Here is a 19,357-nt window from a genome sequence, read left to right as displayed (position 1 = left end):
GTTTCATCGGGGAGAAGCTGTCCCGCTTCAGCAGCAGGAAAGGACACTTCAGGGAGCAGCCCCGGAGCAGCCCTGTGGGCTGATGCGGAGCCAGAGAGGAGCCACAAGAGAGGGAGGCTCACTAGGAGTCACCTGAAGTCGTACAAATCTCTTCAGGACAGCAGCTGGTATGGGGAACTGGGAAGACACGAACAAGGTACCTGTGAGTTAAATGGATTCCCGCCACCACCCCTTTGAAAGAAAAAACACCCGCGTGGCACCTCAGAAACAAACCGCTGAAGTGTGAAATCATGCGGCAGGGAAAGCTGTCACAGAGAATCCAAAATTGATTTAATAGAGAAAAATTGACTGCTGCATAATTTGTGCAGATTGCTAGCTGAGGTGGAGAGGTACCCACAGCTCCTAAGGGCTTAGCTGCGGGCACCGTCTGGCGAAAGGTGCGGAAAGCAAAATTTCATAGCTGGTAATTCCACGTGTACTGAATGCTTCCTCTTCCATTCTGAACAATTAAAATCGATGACAGGACGCTAGGTAACAAAAGAAAATGACTGATCAATATGCATGTCTTGGAGCTGAAGAAAAACCCATCTGCCGAGAGCAGCATGCTGATGAGGCGAGATTTCTGAGAGCTCAGATAGAAAACCTTAAAAGCTTTCATTCCCGATGCTCAATAAAACAATGCAGCTAAGCAGATGCCAGCCGCAGTGCTAGGAGAGGCTAAGTCACCAAGGAGGCTAAAGAATAACTGTTGGGACAAACAAGGAATATTCATTTTTAGCCTAAATAGCTTTAGAGTCAAAAATGTGATGCTTCTCTGCTTTGCCTTTCTTTCTAAAGATCTCAAAAGCCTTTTACTGATATCGAAAAATTATGTTCTTTGCATACGCATGTGAGGTTTTAGAGATGCTGAGGCACTGGCATTTTAAGGCCAACGTCAATTTTAGTCCTCAGCTCATCTCATTTCAATGTATATTTCAGTTGGGGGTATCCGCCAAGTGCTGCTAAAAATCAAACACTAAATCTTCCACGATTCAGTAGTTTTAGATCAGCCACCTGGATTTCTGAACGCTTCTGAAAACGTTGTTGTAAAGCAGTCCACCATGGCTCCGGCAGGACAGGGAATGGCACGGCGACCTTCAGGTTCCCTCACCCTGTTGTCCCCTCCTGAGCGGCATTTCTTGTTTCTGAGGCAACAGGCCGCAAGCTGGCACACAAGCAGTTAAGCACCTTAGGACTTGAGGCTCTTACATTTAGTTCTGCTGACTCAAACGGAAGGCGAACATAGCTGAAGATTAGAGCCAGAAAAATGCTGCAAAAACTTTGTGAAACTTCACTTCATCGTAACCCCCACATTTGCCTGAGCACATTTCCCGTGAGTCCATCCCTTCCACGACTTCAGCATCCTAAACTGTGGGTAAGACCTGTTTCATCACCTTGTGAGTTTGATTTCATTAACAAACTAGACAAGATTGATAGCATTGAGCCCACACATTCTCGCTGGGCTTGGAGTGACGGTTCTCCTCCTCCTCCGCAGAGCCCTCCTGCTCCCTCGGTGCAGGCGAAACGAGCAGCCGTCCGCCGCGCGAGCCAGCACCGGTCCTTCCCCCCGCAGGCTGGCACCCAGCCTCGCACGCTCGCTTGCTCTTTCCCCACGTGAATGTGTGGTGGGGCTGATGGCTGTACAAAATTCGTCGGGTCTGGGGAGAGCCTGGATGCTTGGCTGTTGAGGAAACCCTGGCCCCGTGCTTCCAGCCGTCTGCCACCTGCCTCCTCGCCCTGCGGGGCTCTGCATTTGCTGGAAGGGGAGGCGTGAAAGCGCAGCACGGAGCAACAGTGCTGACCTCAGGCTCGGCCCCAGACACCGCGCACGACCGTCCCCGCTCTGCAGGCTGGCGGGAAGGCGGGTGTGAAACAGGAGGAAAAAAGTTCCAAGGACCCTTTTGTAAAGAGACGTAGTTAAGTGTTTCACAGCCTGTGCAGACCGTGTTCATCCCCTCCTTCCAGCCCAGCCCCACCAAAACCCACCCTAAGCAAGGGTAGGAACTGGGGCGATCGGAAGCTGCCAGCCAGGCGCAGCCTCTGCAGCGAAGGGACGCGTCCCACGCGGCACGGCACAGCTGGTGCGCCACGACAGGCCTTTGCAGAAACCATCTCACCCAGCCGAGACGGACTGAGCGCTGCTGGGTGGGCACGGACAGCCCCAACCTCTGCTCTGCTCAAGGAGCTTTATCAGCGGAAACGGGAGGAGGGAAAGGCGCGGTGCTGAGCCGGGCTCTGCTACGGGAACAGAAAACACATTGTTTGTAAATCAGACTTTGGAACAGCTTAACACGCGAATACACCTTCGATTAACTAAACCTTTGCAGAGCTGCACAGCTCCAGAGTGGATACAACACTACCCATTCTCCTGGCTGCAGATTTTGCTACAAAATAAAGAAGTTTTTGGGCAGGGCTTGATAGTGCTTATCAAGAAGCTGTGTTGGGTTCAAAGTCATCTCAAAATCCTGGTGGGGGTCAGCTGAGCCAAAAATGGTTATAACACAGCACGGAGAGAAAAATACCTTTAGAGAAGTATTTGTACGCAGGGTGTGTCTAGTTGTCTGGTAAAACCCCAGGAGGTCTGAGAGAGGTGCTTTTTAATAAGCTCTGTGAACATGCTTTCCAGTAATGTGAACCTTGTAGGTTTTGTTTCTTTTTATTGCCTTATTAAAATATGTTTCCAGGATGCTCAAACATTTTCCCAGCCATTTTTATGCATAATTACCTTTTCTTCCCTATGCTAATTTTCTTCCAGTAAATGTGCCCTCTGGACCAAGCAGTTCCTCAATCACACAGAATCAGAGAATCCCAGAATCCCAGGCTGGAAGGGACCTCAGGGATCATCTAGTCCAACCTTTCTGGGAAGAGCAGAGTCTAATCATGATAAAGCAACTCTTTTCATGTCAGCGTAATGAAGACCAGAATTCGATCCGTCAAGGGGCAATACTTCATTTCTCACCCTCCATCTCTGACGCTTAGCACATTCTGCAGCGGTTACTGAATTTCACCAGGTAAACGCCGTCTTCCAGTAAACGAGGAAATGGCGCCGACGTTCCTACATCGGAATGAAATAGAGGACCGGGAGTATTTCTTCTGGCATGAGAGGAATAGCAGATAGAAAGAGCTACCACAGCTGGACCCCCTGACCCCACCTGAGCCCGAGCTACTGCCAAATACAGGCAAAAATCATTAACTGCTCAAAAACATCCAGGCAGGCGAGTGATGCAAAGCCGTACCGAAAGCGATGGGATGCCAGCGCTTCTGGGAGCGGGACTCTCCTGCCCGGCTGCTCCTGCCAGCGATTTCAATCTAGAATAATGAATTCAGAGATGGTTTCCATATCACTGCGCGTATGTTCCTTCGTAGTAGCCGTAGCAAAGACATGACTTCATATGCTTTATAGGGAATATTGCCCTGCGAGCGGCTTAGCGTATAGCCTCCCCTGTTGTGAAGTGCAGCTCGTCCTTGACACCCAGAAATTCCTTCCAACCGACGCTTCTGTGATTCAATGATCCTTCGTCTTTTCCTGTGGCAGGGCCTTGGCCCGACAGCTGCTGGGTTTGTAAGTTATTCCCCTGTCTCGGACTGACTCTGAGCCAAAGGAAATAAAGCTGGCAAAATCCCCCAGATCGCTGCACTGCAATATATTCCCTGCCGCGGCCTCTAGGAAGGATGTAGGGTCCGAGCGAACCGTCCAGCATCCCTGCTTGCTGCGGGCAGGCCGCGGAAGCCCTGGCTCCATCCCCTCCAGCCTGCTGGGTACCAGGGCTGAGGCAGGGCCAGGATGGCGACAGACACTGACCGCAAAGCCAAAAATGAGACCTGGAGAGAAACCACGCGTGTCCGGTGTACAATTCTTTGATAATTTTCCTCCTGACATGATACAACTCTACCTCTCCCTTCCAGGCGTGGCCAAAAACCTCCTCTGAGGAAGCTGTTTAGGCAAAACAAGAGAACAAACCTGAACTAGCCCGTATTATTCCTAACGCTTCATTCTGAGACCTAGTATTTATTCCCCGCTGCCCAAGAAGGAGACTCAGCCTGCTGGATTTTAATTCTTTATTTTAAAATGTTTTCACAAGTAGCAAAAGTTTGTTTTTTTGAGGAGGAAAAAACCCCACAGAATTGTTGACTATTGTCAGAATGGCTATAAAACACATACGCTTTTCCAAAGATTTGTATCAGGATAGAAATTAATATAAATATATATGTATATATATAAAAATAAATGATTTGGTACTAAGAGATTCAACTAGGACAATTTCAGTGAGGGAAAGAAATAAAGGGGAAAAAATGTAACATTGCAATTTTGTAAATCCCTTTTTTAAAGGTCTTCAAAATTTTCAAAATCTTCCACCGAGCATGAACGAGGGGAGGAGAACCACAGTTGCCACTGAAATGTGTTTACAATAACCAGGTTTTATATCATTCATAGGTGTCACCATGACAAGACAGATATGAAGATGTCAGAAGTGCATAAACTCTGGTTTTTACATAAATGATACATATTTCAAGCACATATTTCATGATTTAGGGCTGTTACCTTACTTTACCGCAAAGTAATAATTTCAGACCCCAAGACAACTGTCACCGCTTTAGGAAAGGAACAGTCTGACAACAGTAACACGCGCCCGCCGTCCGAGCCAGGCAGACACAAGGGCCCGGCGCAGAGAGCTGGCTGATAACGAGATCTCGCCGAAGCACTGACATCCTTCACAATTATTTGGAATATTGCATTTATCTGCTGGAAGTCAGAGGGGTTGGAAATTCGGCTCTTGTCCTTCCCTTGCAGAAGCAGCCCTCCCCCCGTTCAGCGATCACCAGATCATCTCCTACAAAGCTGACCATTATTATTTTTGCTGCTATTCCACTTTCCTCATTCGCAACACCCCAAGTCCCAAACTACCCGTCAGGACTCATGCAGAAGACACCGCACGAGGTTCAATCTGCCAAAATTCTCACTATTTTTGGTATCGCCTCCTTAGAAGAGGGTGCGAGGGGCAGAGGAAGAAAACCCGCTCCTCTTTCCTCCATCCCGGCCCTGCCAGCGGGTTGGGGCGCAGCCGGTCTCTCCTCCATCCCACCCAGCGGGCAGGATCCCTCGCAGGGTGCCAGCGCGGGCCATTGCCTCCCTCTAGCGTCTGCAGCGCAGCCGCCTGTGCCCCCTCCTAATTAGTCATTAGAGTCCTTTCAGCTCTCCAAACAAGAGGAATCTGGTTTGGCCCTGTGAGTAATGACCCATAATTAATGTTTATAGACACTCCAGAGTATGAGAATTCTCCAAGCCCCAGGAGCGCCCGGGGATCAAGCAGCTTCCAGAAACTCTTCTATAATTAACATTTAACGATTATGCAGAAACCCCGAGGCAAGCAGCTGTCTCCACTTCTGCAGGAGAGGCCTGAGGGCAACTGGACATGAAGACAAACCATTTAGAAACCCATCATCAGCTCAACTTTTCTCCCCTCCTGCCCACGGACTTCTCACTTGTTCTAGAAAGAGAGAGAGGTGCGAGCGTCACTTTGGCACGACGGCAGCAGCTGTATTTGTAGGAGGGACTGAAAAACACCCAGCTCACGGGCCTATCCAAAAATGGCCCCGTCGCTATCGTGAGGCGCGTGGAGAAGCTTCACCGTGTTCAGGTCACGAGCTGGCTGCTCTCAGCCAGGAGGAACCGGCAGCGGCGCATGGACGGGACTTCACAGCACCCGCTGGTACGGGACCGTTCATTGACAGGGCGGGTGAGCAAAAGGCAGGAGCGCAAATTTCTGTCCGCACCTCAGCCCTGGTAATGCTTTAAAAAAAAAATCCTTAAAAAATAATAAAAAAAAAAAAATCACATCTAGATGCAACCTTAAAAATGTAAACTAGCAAGGCATTAAGCCGTAAAATCAATATGAGTCAGTGGCTGAAGTAATGAACGAAGTGGCAGAGTTCAAGCGACTGCAGATACCTAAGCAAGGCTCTTCTCTTCCCAATTTAGAAACTAAATCTTTCCCGTAAATCTGTTTGATACACCAATGGGTCACTTTAAAACGCTCCTTTGGGCAGAACTCTTGCCCCTCGCCCCTGAGCACTGACGAGATCCGCTAGTCACTCTGCAGGACTCAGGCTAAGTCTAACAAGCACAGAGATACCAGTGTTGCTCCTCGCCTCAGTCACAGAAACACATTCACGGTCATGGGCGTTACTAGAATATGCTCTTTCCCAATAATGTAACGCTAGCCTTTGTATTTTAAACAGCCCAATTGATAATTTAATATACTTTTTATTCAATATTTATTCCCATACCTTTGAGACATCGCAAAAGCTGATGTCTGAAAGGCTCTTAGAAGTGAAACGATTTAAGGTCTGGACTCACTTACGTGCACAGCTCTGTTCCTGGTCAAGTCAATGAGCAACGGCAGCCCGCACTTGGTGTAGTAAGGACTTTCACTGGAAAGATATATTTTAAGACTGAATTTCTACTAAAGAAAGGCTCTTTTGTAAACATTTATTAAGATCTGGGAATACAAAATGCTGGTAGAAAGTCACTTAATCAAATGTGACCTGAACAGAGACAGATATGACTAACATGGTACAAGAAAAAAAAAAAATTGCTGGGGGGCAGCTGAGGGGGCTGGGGGGGTTTAGCCTGGAGAAGAGGAGGCTGAGGGGGGACCTTCTCGCTCTCTGCAGCTGCCTGAGGGGGGCTGGAGTGGGGGGGGTTGGTCTCTTCTCCCAAGTTACTAGCAGTAGGATGAGAGGAAACAGCTTCAAGCTGCATCAGGGGAGGTTTAGATTGGATATTAGGAAGAATTTCTTTACTGAGAGAGTGGTCAGGCACTGGAACAGGCTGCCCAGAGAGGTGGGGCAGTCACCACCCCTGGGGGCATTCAAAAAACATGTAGACGTGGCACTTCGGGACATGGTTTAGGAGGCCTGGGGGTGTTGGGTTGATGGTTGGACTTGATGATCCTAAAGGTCCTTTCCAACCTTAATGATTCTAAGAGTGTGTCTTCCCTTACACTTATTGCTTTCAACGAGCAAAGAACAAGCACTTATGACAAATCTGAGGGATTGCCTCAGAAAATACTAGTGACAAGGGACTTGCCCTGTAAATGAACACAGGACAGGAATATTGTGATATTGCTTAAGGAGGAAAACATGCCCAGAAAATAAACTGAGCTCAGTAATTCTGCATTAGTTATAATTACAGGGATAATTGCTCCGGTTTTGCAGATACTGCTAAGAAAAACAGGAGAACCCTTCACTGCTTTGCAGTGCTGTAACAATTAAAATACACTCCTGCTTTTCTCAAAACAAGGACTGAAGGAGACTGCCTGCCCTCAGAACAACCCTAGACGTATTATAGCCATTAAACAGCTTTTAAAATAATAGGAAGTATTTGTTTAACAAAGCCTGCAGTTTGAAAGTCTGAGGTCTTATCAAATGCTTACGATCGAGCCTTCTTGTATTAGACGCTCAGTTTTTAAATGTATATTTTCTATATTTTCAGTGAAAGCGCTTACTACACAAAGCGCTGGCTGCTGTTGCTCACTGCCTTGAGCAGGAACATCCACACAGTTGCTTTATTTCCCCTTCCCAGTTATAAAAAAGTTCTAGAGAAAATTCTTTGCTCCCAGTCGCAGGCTCCAAACGTCAAATGCAAGGATCCAGGTTGTGAAGTGGTAAAAGACCCTGCGTGAGAGACACCACAGTCCGAAGGCACGGCCAGGACAGACTGCAGAAGAGTGCCTAGCTCCCAGGGCTCTGCATCATGGCAGCATGAGGGATTTTGCCAGTCTCATCCAGAACCACTTTTTGGTGCAAGGGTTGGTGTAATCGCAAATTGTAATGAACCGTAAGATACTCGGAAACTCGTTCTTCATGGTCTTGCACTTGACTGGAATCAGCCGCTTGAGACGAGCACCTGAAAGACAGGTCACACAGGCAGAGGATTACACAGAGCCACAGTCAGATCCTCTCCCCTTTTTCTCCCCACAGCAGCACACACATCACAAGATCCAGGTTTGCTCCTGACTTTGTGTCATCTCATTAAAATGCAAGTAGCTCTCACCCTGGAGGTTCCTCAATCCCGAACCCTCTGCTAAGAACGTTTCACTCAATTTCGTAGCAGGACCCCTCTAGCATGCGTAGGGCCGCTGGCACTGATGGGAGCGATAAAGGCCTAATGAACTGCAGGTGTGAAAGAACAGAGCCCAGTTTCTTGGGGAACACGCACAGGAGGATACAGTCCTAACAACTTCCAGGTGTGCGTGAAGAGAAAAGTGAGAGACTAAGCTGCCTTTAGATGGGTCACCTTTGCTGGGTTATCTCCAGTTCCTTTTCCTCCTACCCTGATTCACTCAGGCTGCAGACAGCACCCACCGATTACAAGGGGCCATGAGGAATCACTCCACTAACGTGAACTGTTTTTTTTGAGGCATGCACCGTATCAGACAACTCTGTGATTGTGACTGCTTGAAGGAGCAGCTCTCCTAAAGAGGAGCCTCTCCCCTCGTAATTCTCCACAGGGACACCTGCTACCAGCTACACCACGCTGCCCGGCACAAGTGACGACACCGAGACCTGGATGAGGCAAGAAACCAAAATTTCAAAACTGCAGCAGATGCTTAAGTAATCTGCAAAGCTCCCAGAACTTGCCACGAAACGCCTCTGTGTGTTACCCCACGCAGACAAGTAACTCTGCGATTTCTGTAAGCCTGTACTTACACGCATGGTTTTAGTGGTAGGGCTCAGGTCATTACAGACGGGCATCTCTTTTCCTGTTGTTCTAATGAAAGACACGATGCCAACAAAAAACCAGTGAAGAACTGGAAGGACTTTGCTATAAATCTTGATGACTCGGGGCTGATGCAACATGCGAGGGCTGTTCAATGGATTAACGGCCATTGTCTGAAATTACTGTGTCAAGGAAGACAGAGCTAATTCCTAGCTCTGCCACTGGCTTCCAATTCAGCATCACTTACATGTCAGATCCCTCATCTAGAAAAGACACTTTGCATGCAGACGCTCCTACACGTATAACCTATCCTCCGCACTATTAGGCTGTGCTGCACTTACTCCCCAGCAACATACACAAGTGTAGGATAACCAGTGGTTAGAGAAAAGCAATCTGAACAGACTCGACAGAACTAAATTCATGGCTTTTCAATTCAGAACAAAATATATAACAGATTTTTCCAGTCCAAGTTGAACATTCATTCCATATTTTGTTTACCTATCCTCAATACTCAAGGATCTCCGCAAAAAGCTGTATGTTCATTACCTGCTACCCTGTTTCCAGCATTTACTCCCACCCTGAATTTATTATAATACCTTACTCTTTAGTAACCTATTTCCTGTACAGCTCCTAAAGCGCTTCAGAAGCCTGACATGCAGCTACGGCGTCTCTGAAGCAGGCAGCGTTAGCCCACTTGACAGCTGGCGCACCGAAGCACAGACAGCCAAGCTTCTCGCTCGCGGTCATGCAGAAGGTCAGCGGCAGGGCAAGGAACCAAGCCCAGGTCCCTGCCTGCACAACAGAATTATAAAGCCACCGCTAGTTTTCATAGCTGCTTCCGATAGCGATAAATCGCTGTTTGCTTAGAGAAGGGCATTACACCCAGGGCAAGCCCTGTGCCTTCCTGGGCTTCCACGCACGTGAAACGTGGGTCAGTGGTGAGAACCCAGGTCTGAGACCCAGTAACCGGCTCTGTAACTATTTATTTTCTCCTTTCTCGCCTCTATTTATCTAATCCGTTTAAACACATCTGAGACTACCCCTCATTCTGCATTTGTGCAGCGCCCAGTAGTACAGCACTGCTCTCAGCTGGAGATGTGACTGTAATAAAAATTATGATGTTGACACACAATTTTGGATGGGATATTTGTGAGATCTTACCTGGGGAAAGACTAAGAGCGAATTTGGTCTGAAAATCACATTCATCACTTTCCAGGTAATCATCTGAAATGACGACCACCATCCTCCGACACCTGAAGATAAAGCAGTCAGGGGAGAAAAATAAAATGTCAGCAGAGATACTTCCCATTCTCACTGGCAGAATTATTTATTCCTTTGAGTTGCTCCAGTGGAGAAATGAACCTGCCAGCTGTGTTCCAGCAGGAATTAACTACAGAGCAGGGACTACTGACAGATAGCTACGTTACATACGAAAACCTGATGACAGATACAGCTCATATACTAAAACCAAAGGAATAACAAAGTCTGGATTGTCTGTGCAATCCTTATCTGATCCGCTGTCTAGATGCTACCAGCAATGCCATCTTAATTACCTGCTTACACGCTGCCTTCATTGAGTGAGCGTAACCGGCAGTTTTTAACTTTAGAATGAACTGGACAGAGCTTTACTGTACTCGTATTACTGTGAATTCACCTGGATTCATAAATTTGAGCTTTATTCTCTAATTTGTTGCTTACATTCGAGGGGCCTGGTTGTAAACCACACGTTAGGCTCTCCATGGAAGGCTACGCTGTGCAACAGCCAGGACAGCGAGCCAAGAGAAAAGGCATCAAACGTAAGCAACATCACTACAGCGGCGTCTTCCTTGTGAACACGGTGAAGCGACACGTTTGGGAACGCTCGACTCTTCCTTCTGGGGCAAGAGCATAAAACAAACCCCACGAAGACATCCGTGCGGATTTTTACTGCTTCACTGGCACCGCTCCGCAGACATCACGGTAAAATGAAAGTAACGTTCCGTTGCGCCCAGCTGTCCCAAACAGCCTCGGTTCACTTACCTCTTCTCTATAAGCTCTCCGCTGATGGACCACACGCACGTTCCTGGCAAGACATCCCGATCAAATACACAGAGCTTCAGTTTGAACTCTGTTTGTTCCAGCTCCCTGATCATCTCCTGGACAAACTGAAGGTCTTTCTGACAGTAGCAGATGAAGGCATCAAACATCTCTGTTCCGTTCCCTGAAACCATTACAAATTTAGCTGTCATCTTCTACTATAAATGAAGTTAACTCCTGGAGTGAACTTCCCCTAGGTCCCACAGACTTTGACTCAGAATCAGGAGCTTTGACAGACAAGCTCTGGCCGAACTTGCGAAGGTAATTTAACATTTTACCGTCGCGGCCTCCTGTCCATCACAGGGCTGGCAGGAGGTAACACATCTGTGCCTTGACTGCTGTGTTTCGCGGTCCAGGCTATTCACATAAACCCACGTTTGCTGGCAGCGGTTAGGGAAGGGTAGCTGAGATGCAGGCATGCAAAACCTGCAGAGGCAATAACATCCAGCCAGAGGGGAGGGGGTGGAGACGGAGTCTGGGAAGAATTGGGGGGAGCAGAGTACCCCAGAGGATGCAACTCAGAGCCCCGATGCTCTGGGAATTCACTGGGAGTTACACATCTAAAATATCCTCATGGCTCTGGGTACTAGTTCTCTAGTTCAGGTAACAGAGATTCAAACTTCCCAACCAAAACCTTCCCGCAGGCCCTTCACCCAGCAATGTCCTGATATCCGCTGTCTACTGAGCTGGGAGCCTTGAAATTAGGAACCTGCAATTTTTATGGCTAAGATGTCAAACTTGGGTACCTGGAGCGATATCCTAAGTCAATGGCGCTGCTTTCCAAAGCTGTTAATGGCTGGCAGCTCTTGCTTATTTAGCACTTACCTAAATAGTAAAGTATTACACTTAAGGGTGATGTTTCTCATTATTAAGTGCCTTAATACTGCTGGAGAGTTTCCTATTGTGTTATTTTTTTTTTTCTGTATCAATGTCACTACACGTATTTTCAAGTTTTTATGCCAGTTAAAGCCTACCACAGTGAAAAAATAGGTCAGGCTCTAAAAGCTGCTCAGAAAAGCATCAACCCAGCAGGCAGATCCAGCCCAGGAAGCATCCAGTCAAGCAGAAGGGGAACTGTCTGCCAGGTCAATCAAACCGAGGGTGCTGCTTTAGGGACACTGCGCTAACTTGGGGGCCACATCAGGCAAAGCTGCCATCTACAAACATGGCCCTATTGGTCTGGTCTCAGGGCATTTGGGGAGGGTTAATGATGTCCCCAGGTACAGCAAAGGTGGCCACCCAAAGCCAGACTAGCCAGAGGGGCATCAGAAGAGGTGAGGTGACACATCTCCGCTCAGCCTCAGCTGCTGCTCTGCCTGCCACAGAACTTTATAGGATATCTGTTCCCTCGGCCCACAGCTGCACACACGCGGCATGCACACACGCAGCCCGGCACACACACGCAGCCCAGCACGCACACACGCGGCATGCACGTGCAGTGCAGCATGCACACACCTGGCATGCACACGCAGCACCGCATGCACATGCAGCCCGGCACACACACACGTGGCATGCACGTGCAGTGCAGCATGCACACACAGCCCGGCACGCACACACGCAGTATGCACATGCGGCACCGCACGCACACGCAGCCCGGCACGCACACATGTGGCACGCACATGCGGCACCGCACGCACACATGTGGCACGCACACGCAGCACCGCACGCACACGCAGCCCCGCACACACACATGTGGCACGCACACGCAGCCCTGCACGCACACGCAGCCCAGCACGCACACGCAGCCCCGCACGCACACATGTGGCACGCACACGCAGCCCCACACGCACACGCAGCCCGGCACGCACAACGCAGCCCCGCACGCACACGCAGCCCCGCACGCACACATGTGGCACGCACACGCAGCCCCACACGCACACGCAGCCCGGCACGCACACGCAGCCCGGCACGCACACATGTGGCACGCACACGCAGCCCCGCACGCACACATGTGGCACGCACACACAGCCCCACACGCACACGCCGCCCCGCACACACACGCAGCCCCGCACGCACACGCAGCACCGCACGCACACGCAGCCCGGCACGCACACATGTGGCACGCACACGCAGCCCCACACGCACACGCAGCCCCGCACGCAGACACGCAGAAGACCTGCGTGCGCAGCCCGGCGCGCAGTTGCACACTCACACGGCTGCACATGCAGAGCTGCCCACGCAGCCCAGCGAGCACGCACTGTTTCCTCTCTCCCCACTTCCCACCCAGCCATACTTCAAACCTCGCTTCCCTTTTGTTCAAGATGGTAAGATCTGCCGAACTGAGGGCAGCGTAGCCAAGGCAATCAGCCTGACATCCTTCCCCCTTGACTCCGACCCCCTGCGCTTTCAGCAGCAGTTGCTCGGTGCCAGCCTGTGCTACGGGACACATTTCTGGGAAGTCTCCTCCCACGCGCCTCCAGCGGGCCCTGTGCCAGCCCGTTTCTGGGTACGGCGTTCCCCAGGGCTGCTTCTCCTCTCTGCCCTAGGGAACAGGAAAAATGGAAACGCCTGCAGCCTAAAGCATTCTGGCCTGGGGTTTGAAAAGTCACAGGGAGTAATGAAAGCAAACAGGTTTTCAGTACTTCTCATGGGGATCTGCTACAGCTGAAGGCGATTCCAACACGAGGCACCACGCAGCAACGTAATCGTGGGCGCTTACCGTACGGATCGTCCCTGGTGGTGATGCCCATCAGCTCCGACGTCTTCGGCACGCTGCTGTCTACCGCTGGCACTTGAAGCGGCTGGTCGGCCTGCTCCCGCTTCCTCTGCAAGTACTTCTTACAGTCCTCCTCTGCAAAGACACACAACTGTTGCAAGAGGCTCCTGTGACGGTGGTGTTACGCCGCTGGAGTTCTTTAAAGCAGGAATAGCTACTTCGTGGATGAGGGGTGGCAGAGGGGAAACCCCTGTCTGGTTTTTGGTACCTGTTTATGGACCTGACGTCCTGGAATTTCTCTCATCCCTTTTTGAATGTCTCGATGCTGCCTCCGCCACCTCCTCTAACAATTAATTCCTGAAGCTCACTCTTGCTGTGTAAAGAAGTACTTTCTTTTACTTGTTTTAAACCAAGCTCCTATTATCTTTAGATCTAATATATCCCAGTATGCTTTAGACAGCACGCATCGTGCACACAGCAGGTCTCTACTGTCTGCTCTCGCTGTTATCCATTTTGGAGTATTTAAAATCATCAAATAACTGGGGCGGGTGGGGATTCTCAATCAGAAGTCTTCATATTGTCTTTCGCTAATAAATATAGACGCACATTAGCTGATTCACACCACCTTCGTCAGGCAGAACTGCAGGTGATGATGAGTACATACGCTCACCCCATGCAGGATGATGTAAAATTCTAGCGAGACCCAGAAATGGGCTTTATAAGGTGCAACAACTAGTGGAGATCATCCTCAGCTCAGGCGCAGCGTACATCCCCTCCGGGATAACCGAAGCAGGCCTGTCGCGTTCGCTGCTGTGAACTTCCCAAACAGGACAGTGATGGACACAGACTATAAACAGATTCTGTTCAAAAATTAATGATAAACCTAAACCTAAAGTTTTTGGAGAAGTGACAAGAAACCCTTCAGCCTCTGCCGCTCCACAATATGCAATTTCAGAAGAACTTGAAAGTAAAAGGAGATTTGAAACCCGGAATTAACAAAAAGATGAAACTCCCTAGAGCCTTCTCCTTTACTTAAAATTAAAGCAAACAAAAATACGAGTATCAATCAGGAAAGCACTGCTCACTCGGGGGGTTTCACTGGTACGGCTACAGAGATCGCTGGTGCAGCAGCAGCGTAAAGGATCTCCTGGGGGCGCAGGACGCGGTGGGAGCCCGGCGAGCGCCACTCTAACCCAACCCGGGTCCGTAACAAGCAGGTCTGCAGGAAGCCCAGCTCCTGAAGCCCCATCCTCTGTGTCTAGCTCATCGCTTTGCATCTCATTACTGGATCGTCCCCCGTCTAAGCGTCCGGTCTGATCAAAGCTTTTCTTGAGGCTGAGGCATTCCCAACCTGCCTCCCTCCTCCCCCTTCCTCCCCAGTCCTGCACTGGAGAGAAGAACCTGCCGCGTTCTCTACCAGCCAGAAGGTTCAGATTTCAGGTCTTTCCTCGCTAAAGCACAAATTCATGTCCCACCTCTCTGCTGGCTGCCTGTGGCCAGGAGGTGTGCGCGTTTCCTGTCAGGTAAGTCGGTGTCCTTGAAATCAGGATTAATCATAAAGTCATTAAGATTGGAAAAGAACTCTAGGATCATCAGCTCCAACCGCCAACCCAACACCCCCAGGCCTCCTAAACCATGTTCCCAAGTGCCACGTCTACACGTTGTTTGAACACCCCCAGGGGTGAGGATAAACCCACTTTGAATTGGCCAACGGGTTCAGAAGTTCCACGGGCAGGGCCAGCACGCAGCCACCACCTTACGCGCGCCTTGGGCCCAACGTAGCCGGCTCCACAATCCACAGTATTGCTGAATAGGCAAGAACAGGCAATTATTTAAAGACATATTAATACTAGTGCTCAACACAGAAATGTTCATTTGAAGTGGATTTGCTCCACGTCTTCTCTCCTTGTTTCTCCCACCTGCAAAAGTGGTCTCTGTGCTGGCCTGACCTGCGTTTTTTAAACTGGCGCCCAGAGCTCGTCACCGCACGGCTCCCGGCTGACCCGCAACACGCGCATTCACGCAACCACTCTCCTGATTCATCCAGGCAAGCCTACGCGCGTGGTTTTGATGCCCTTTTGGTGCTGTAATCCCAGGCCCCATTTATCCCTACAGGATAAACCTGAGAGCTGGGCAAAGCTTTCAAAGCAAAACGCCGAAGCCTCACGGTTTCATTGCAAGTGCAAACTGCGGGCCCTGTCGCACTGGAAGTACCAGTAGGTCCAGTGAAGCAGAAAGGATGAAAGACATTCAGTAATTTGGCATGGATTAGTCCACAGTTGGGAACAGTGCCTGACTCCGCATGAAAAAGGATGCAAAACAACAACAAGTAGCAAGAAACTTTGAGCTAAGTTGTCCCACTCCACGCAGCATCTAACTGACACAGTATAGGCTTTACCTTCCTCTAACGGTCAAATAAAAGCCTGAGGTATTGGAGAGAAGGAACAGAAACATGAAACCTAAAGTGCAAGATGATTAGCACGATGAGAAGAGAGAAAACAGACCCAGTAACTGCCAAGCAGGAAAGCAGCACTTTTATAACAGGTCAGAAGGAAACAAAAAGCGTTGAGTTTCAGCAGAAAAGGGTTAGCACAAACGTACCAAAGCAAAGAGCTTCACACCCGTAAAGACAATTTTACAATGAAATAAGCTGCTGAGAAAGATCACACCTAGGGCAGATCTGCTAGGATGGAAATGCTGCATCCTGCAAGTAACAGTGTAACAGGGAGCTGCTAAACATAGCCCCCCTGTACAGAGCGGCCAAACGTGCAACTGTTCAAGGCCGGAGGAGACACCAATTTTTAGCATCCTAAGCACAGCCAGGAACGGAGCACGCGATGAGAAGACAGGGAACTGCGTCTGCAGTAGAAACCACAAACCAAACGTCCTCTGGAGCTGTGCAGCACCAACGAGTTGTGTCTAACAGGGATGCTGTGTCCCAAAGGCTCATTTGCTCTCACAAGGGCATCAGGTGTCATTTGAGAGATCCCAGAGTGCCCGAGACACCTGTTATGGGCTAGCAGGCATGGCACTGGACTGACAAACAGCCCGTGTCACCAGGAGGTAGAGGCCGTCCGGGATATCCTGAGGCCTTTCAAACGACTTGAGATGCCTTCGTGTGGGCAGCCGAATCGTGCCCCAGATCTGCACCTACTACAATGAACGCACAGACCGCAGAAACCTCAATACTGATGTTTCCCGATGCCGAGCTGAATCTCTCTGCAGGAGTCCCAACCAATGGCGTAAACAAAGACGCCCTTGGCATCAGGAAATACCGGGCATAAGAGCGCACGCAGTCGTCCATTTCCTTTCCTCTAACAAGTGTAAATATCTCCCAACTTCTACAAGAGCTCGGAGCGCTAGCGACAGGCCACGGGCCCTAGCTGCAATCCTCAGCCAAAAATAATACAAGACTGGAATGGCCTCGCTGGGTCGGGCTGAGGGTCCTTCTACCCTGGCATCCTGTCTGCAGCCGTGGTCAAAAACAGACGCCGTGGGGAGGACAGAGAAATAAGTGTACAGCGACATTTCTCTAAAATCATCTATCTTTTAGGTATAATCTACAATCCATTTTTATAGCCTAGCTTTTGGATAACTTGCACTTACGGAATTTCCTGAGTCAGAGGCAATATTTTTGTGTTGAACAGCCCTCAGTGGGTTTCTCTTGCACGAATTTATCTGTCTCCTCTTACCAGCGTGACCCACTGCCGGGCTAAACTTGGGAATTTCCTGAAGCCCAGGTTCCTCCCACTCATTCCGCTGTTGCCTGCTCGGGGTCTGACACAGACCCGCCACCGCGCTGCCTCCCAGACGGCCAGCTCCTGAATTCAGGGCCAGAAGCAGCCTTGGTGATGCCCAACGTTTCTGTGAAGCCCCAGCTCTCTCGCACAGCTGGAAGCCTCTCCTATTTGTGATGAACCCCTGATCAGTGGGTCACGAAGCACGCTGATTTTTTTGCTGTCTTTCCCAAAACTGAGTCTTCAGAGTGCATTCTTGATTAGGAGTGGCAAGAGGATGGGGAAGTCCTCAATCGCTGCTTGGTCAGGCGCTCTACATAGATGAATTTCTACATCTTTACTTATCTCCATGAGTAACAGGAAATGAGATTTATTATTTCTTCACCACTAACCCAGTAAACTATATTATACAACACAGGGCTTGTTGAGAGACAAGAGATAGAGGGAACGGAGCGTCTGGCTTTTGAAAATCCTTCGGCAATTACTTTCCCCTTCTGGAGAGAGCTGGGTTCCCTCCGAACATCTGTGATCATGAAGAATGGGAAGAGCCTGTAAGGAAGTTATCAAAACAGCACCAGGACCTTTGTATTTCTCACTGACCTATCTCAATTTTTTTTAAGTTTGCAAGGAATTTTTTTCCCCTTCCATTACCCTGTTAATTATTTTTCCCTTCCTTCACCAGGTTCCACACACCCCTCATCTCTCCCTGCAAATATCTTCCTATCGCACAGACCCGCACACCACAACTCTCACACCGTCCCGTGTCCGTGCCAGCTGCCTCCTGGCTGCCCTGGCCCAAAGCATCCTCTGACACGCAGAAACTTTCTTAGTGAAGGTTTGGGATAAGTCGAGGCTCCGGATTATGCTTAAGCAGGGCTTACGGTTAGCCGAAGTGCGGCCTCTATAAAAGCACCGAGGTCGCTCCTCAGCCCAGGAAGGGCTTTTCTGTTTGCGTGCGATTTTTTCCTCAGCATCGCCCCCCCGGGCGGAGCAGCAAGGAGCAATACGAACAGTGCATTCCGTGCCCGGCCTCCCTCCCTCCCCGGCGCCGGGGAAGCGCAGCCCGGCGCCCGCAGCAGCCCCGGGGACGAGCGGGCTCGGTCCCCGCCCGCCCTCGCCCTCCCTCAGGCCGGGCCCGGAGGCTTCCAGCGCCGGGGGCCGATCGCCGCCGCCGCCCCGAAGGAAGGGCCCGCCCCGGGGAGGTCCGCGGGGGTGCGGGGGTGCCGCCGGGGCTCACCCACGCTGTCGGCCAGGTCGAGCAGGACGTCGTGTCGGCCCAGGCGGCGGAGGAGGTCGAGGAGGCGGCCGACGGTGGCGCCGCCGGGGCAGCGGCACTGCCAGTCCTCCAGCAGGGCGGCGGTGGGGTCGGGCCGCGCCTCCAGCCGCCGGATCTCCAGGTACTCGCAGCCCAGCTCCTCCGCCAGCGACGTCCAGTCGGCGGCCGTCGCCGCCCGCGGGTTGAGGTACAGGCCGAGGCGGCGCCGGACGCTGTAGTTGAGCGCTACCATGGGCACGGCGTGGAGGTCGGGCGGCGACGGGGCGGCCGCGGCGGCGGGGCTGGAGCCGGGGCTGGAGCTGGAGCCGGAGCCGGGGCCCACCGGCGCCGTGGCCATGGCCGTGGCCGCGCCGCTCTCGCAACTTCCCGCCGCCGCCCGCCGGCCCTTTCGCTTCCCGCCTCGCCCCGCCTCGCCGCCGCCGCCCGCCCTCCGCGGCCAGGGCCTGCCCGCCTGCCTCGCCGCGGGCAGCCGGCGGGTTTTGGGCTGCTGCGGGGCGGCCGGAGCCCCCCGCTTGCCTTGGGCTTCCTCCACAGCAGGGGACGCCCCGGCCTTCGGCCCCGCTGCTGCCTTGAGGAGCCCGGACCGGGGGAGCCGCGCTGTGGGTCGGGGAGCCGCTTCTGCCACTGAGGGAGCGGGGCTGCCCCGAAGCTGGTTTCCTCTATTCCCCCCAAAAAATCACCCCTTGACGGCTACATTCCTGCCCACCCCCCAACACAACGAACAGCGGGATTACTGACGTGGCCCGACAGCGGCCTGTGTTCGAAATCACTTGATTTGTATGAGAGGGAACGGCCTCAAGCTGCTCACGGGAGGTTTAGATTGGATATGAGGGAAAATTTCTTCCCTGACA

At 51.0% G+C, this 19,357-nt stretch overlaps 1 protein-coding gene across 1 annotated transcript; it reads right to left on the bottom strand.

Annotated features, from left to right (window-relative positions):
* Positions 1–4,084: 4,084 nt before the first annotated feature.
* MYD88 (MYD88 innate immune signal transduction adaptor) lies at positions 4,085–18,928 on the bottom strand. Its single transcript, XM_075082250.1, has 5 exons — positions 18,468–18,928; positions 13,497–13,628; positions 10,781–10,961; positions 9,923–10,014; positions 4,085–7,948 (listed from the first exon to the last, which is right to left on the bottom strand). The coding sequence occupies exons 1-5, from the start codon at positions 18,841–18,843 to the stop codon at positions 7,794–7,796; spliced, it is 936 nt and encodes a 311-aa protein (XP_074938351.1). The 5' UTR covers positions 18,844–18,928; the 3' UTR covers positions 4,085–7,793.
* Between the last annotated feature and the right edge of the window lie 429 nt (positions 18,929–19,357).

Source organism: Phalacrocorax aristotelis, chromosome 2 (genome assembly GCF_949628215.1).
Source record: "Phalacrocorax aristotelis chromosome 2, bGulAri2.1, whole genome shotgun sequence".
NCBI classification, from domain to species: Eukaryota; Metazoa; Chordata; class Aves; order Suliformes; family Phalacrocoracidae; genus Phalacrocorax; species Phalacrocorax aristotelis.
Note: the sequence above shows the minus strand (reverse complement) of the source record. Positions and strands in the feature narration are given on the sequence as shown.

Excerpts from the sequence above, each read along its gene's own strand:
- MYD88 (XM_075082250.1), bottom strand. The coding sequence starts at position 18,843 with ATGGCCACGGCGCCGGTGGGCCCCGGCTCCGGCTCCAGCTCCAGCCCC. Across the intron at positions 10,962-13,496 it reads CACCAGGGACGATCCGTACG|GGAACGGAACAGAGATGTTT; the intron begins GTAAGCGCCCAC and ends TAATGGTTTCAG. Across the intron at positions 10,015-10,780 it reads GGAGAGCTTATAGAGAAGAG|GTGTCGGAGGATGGTGGTCG; the intron begins GTAAGTGAACCG and ends CTTTATCTTCAG.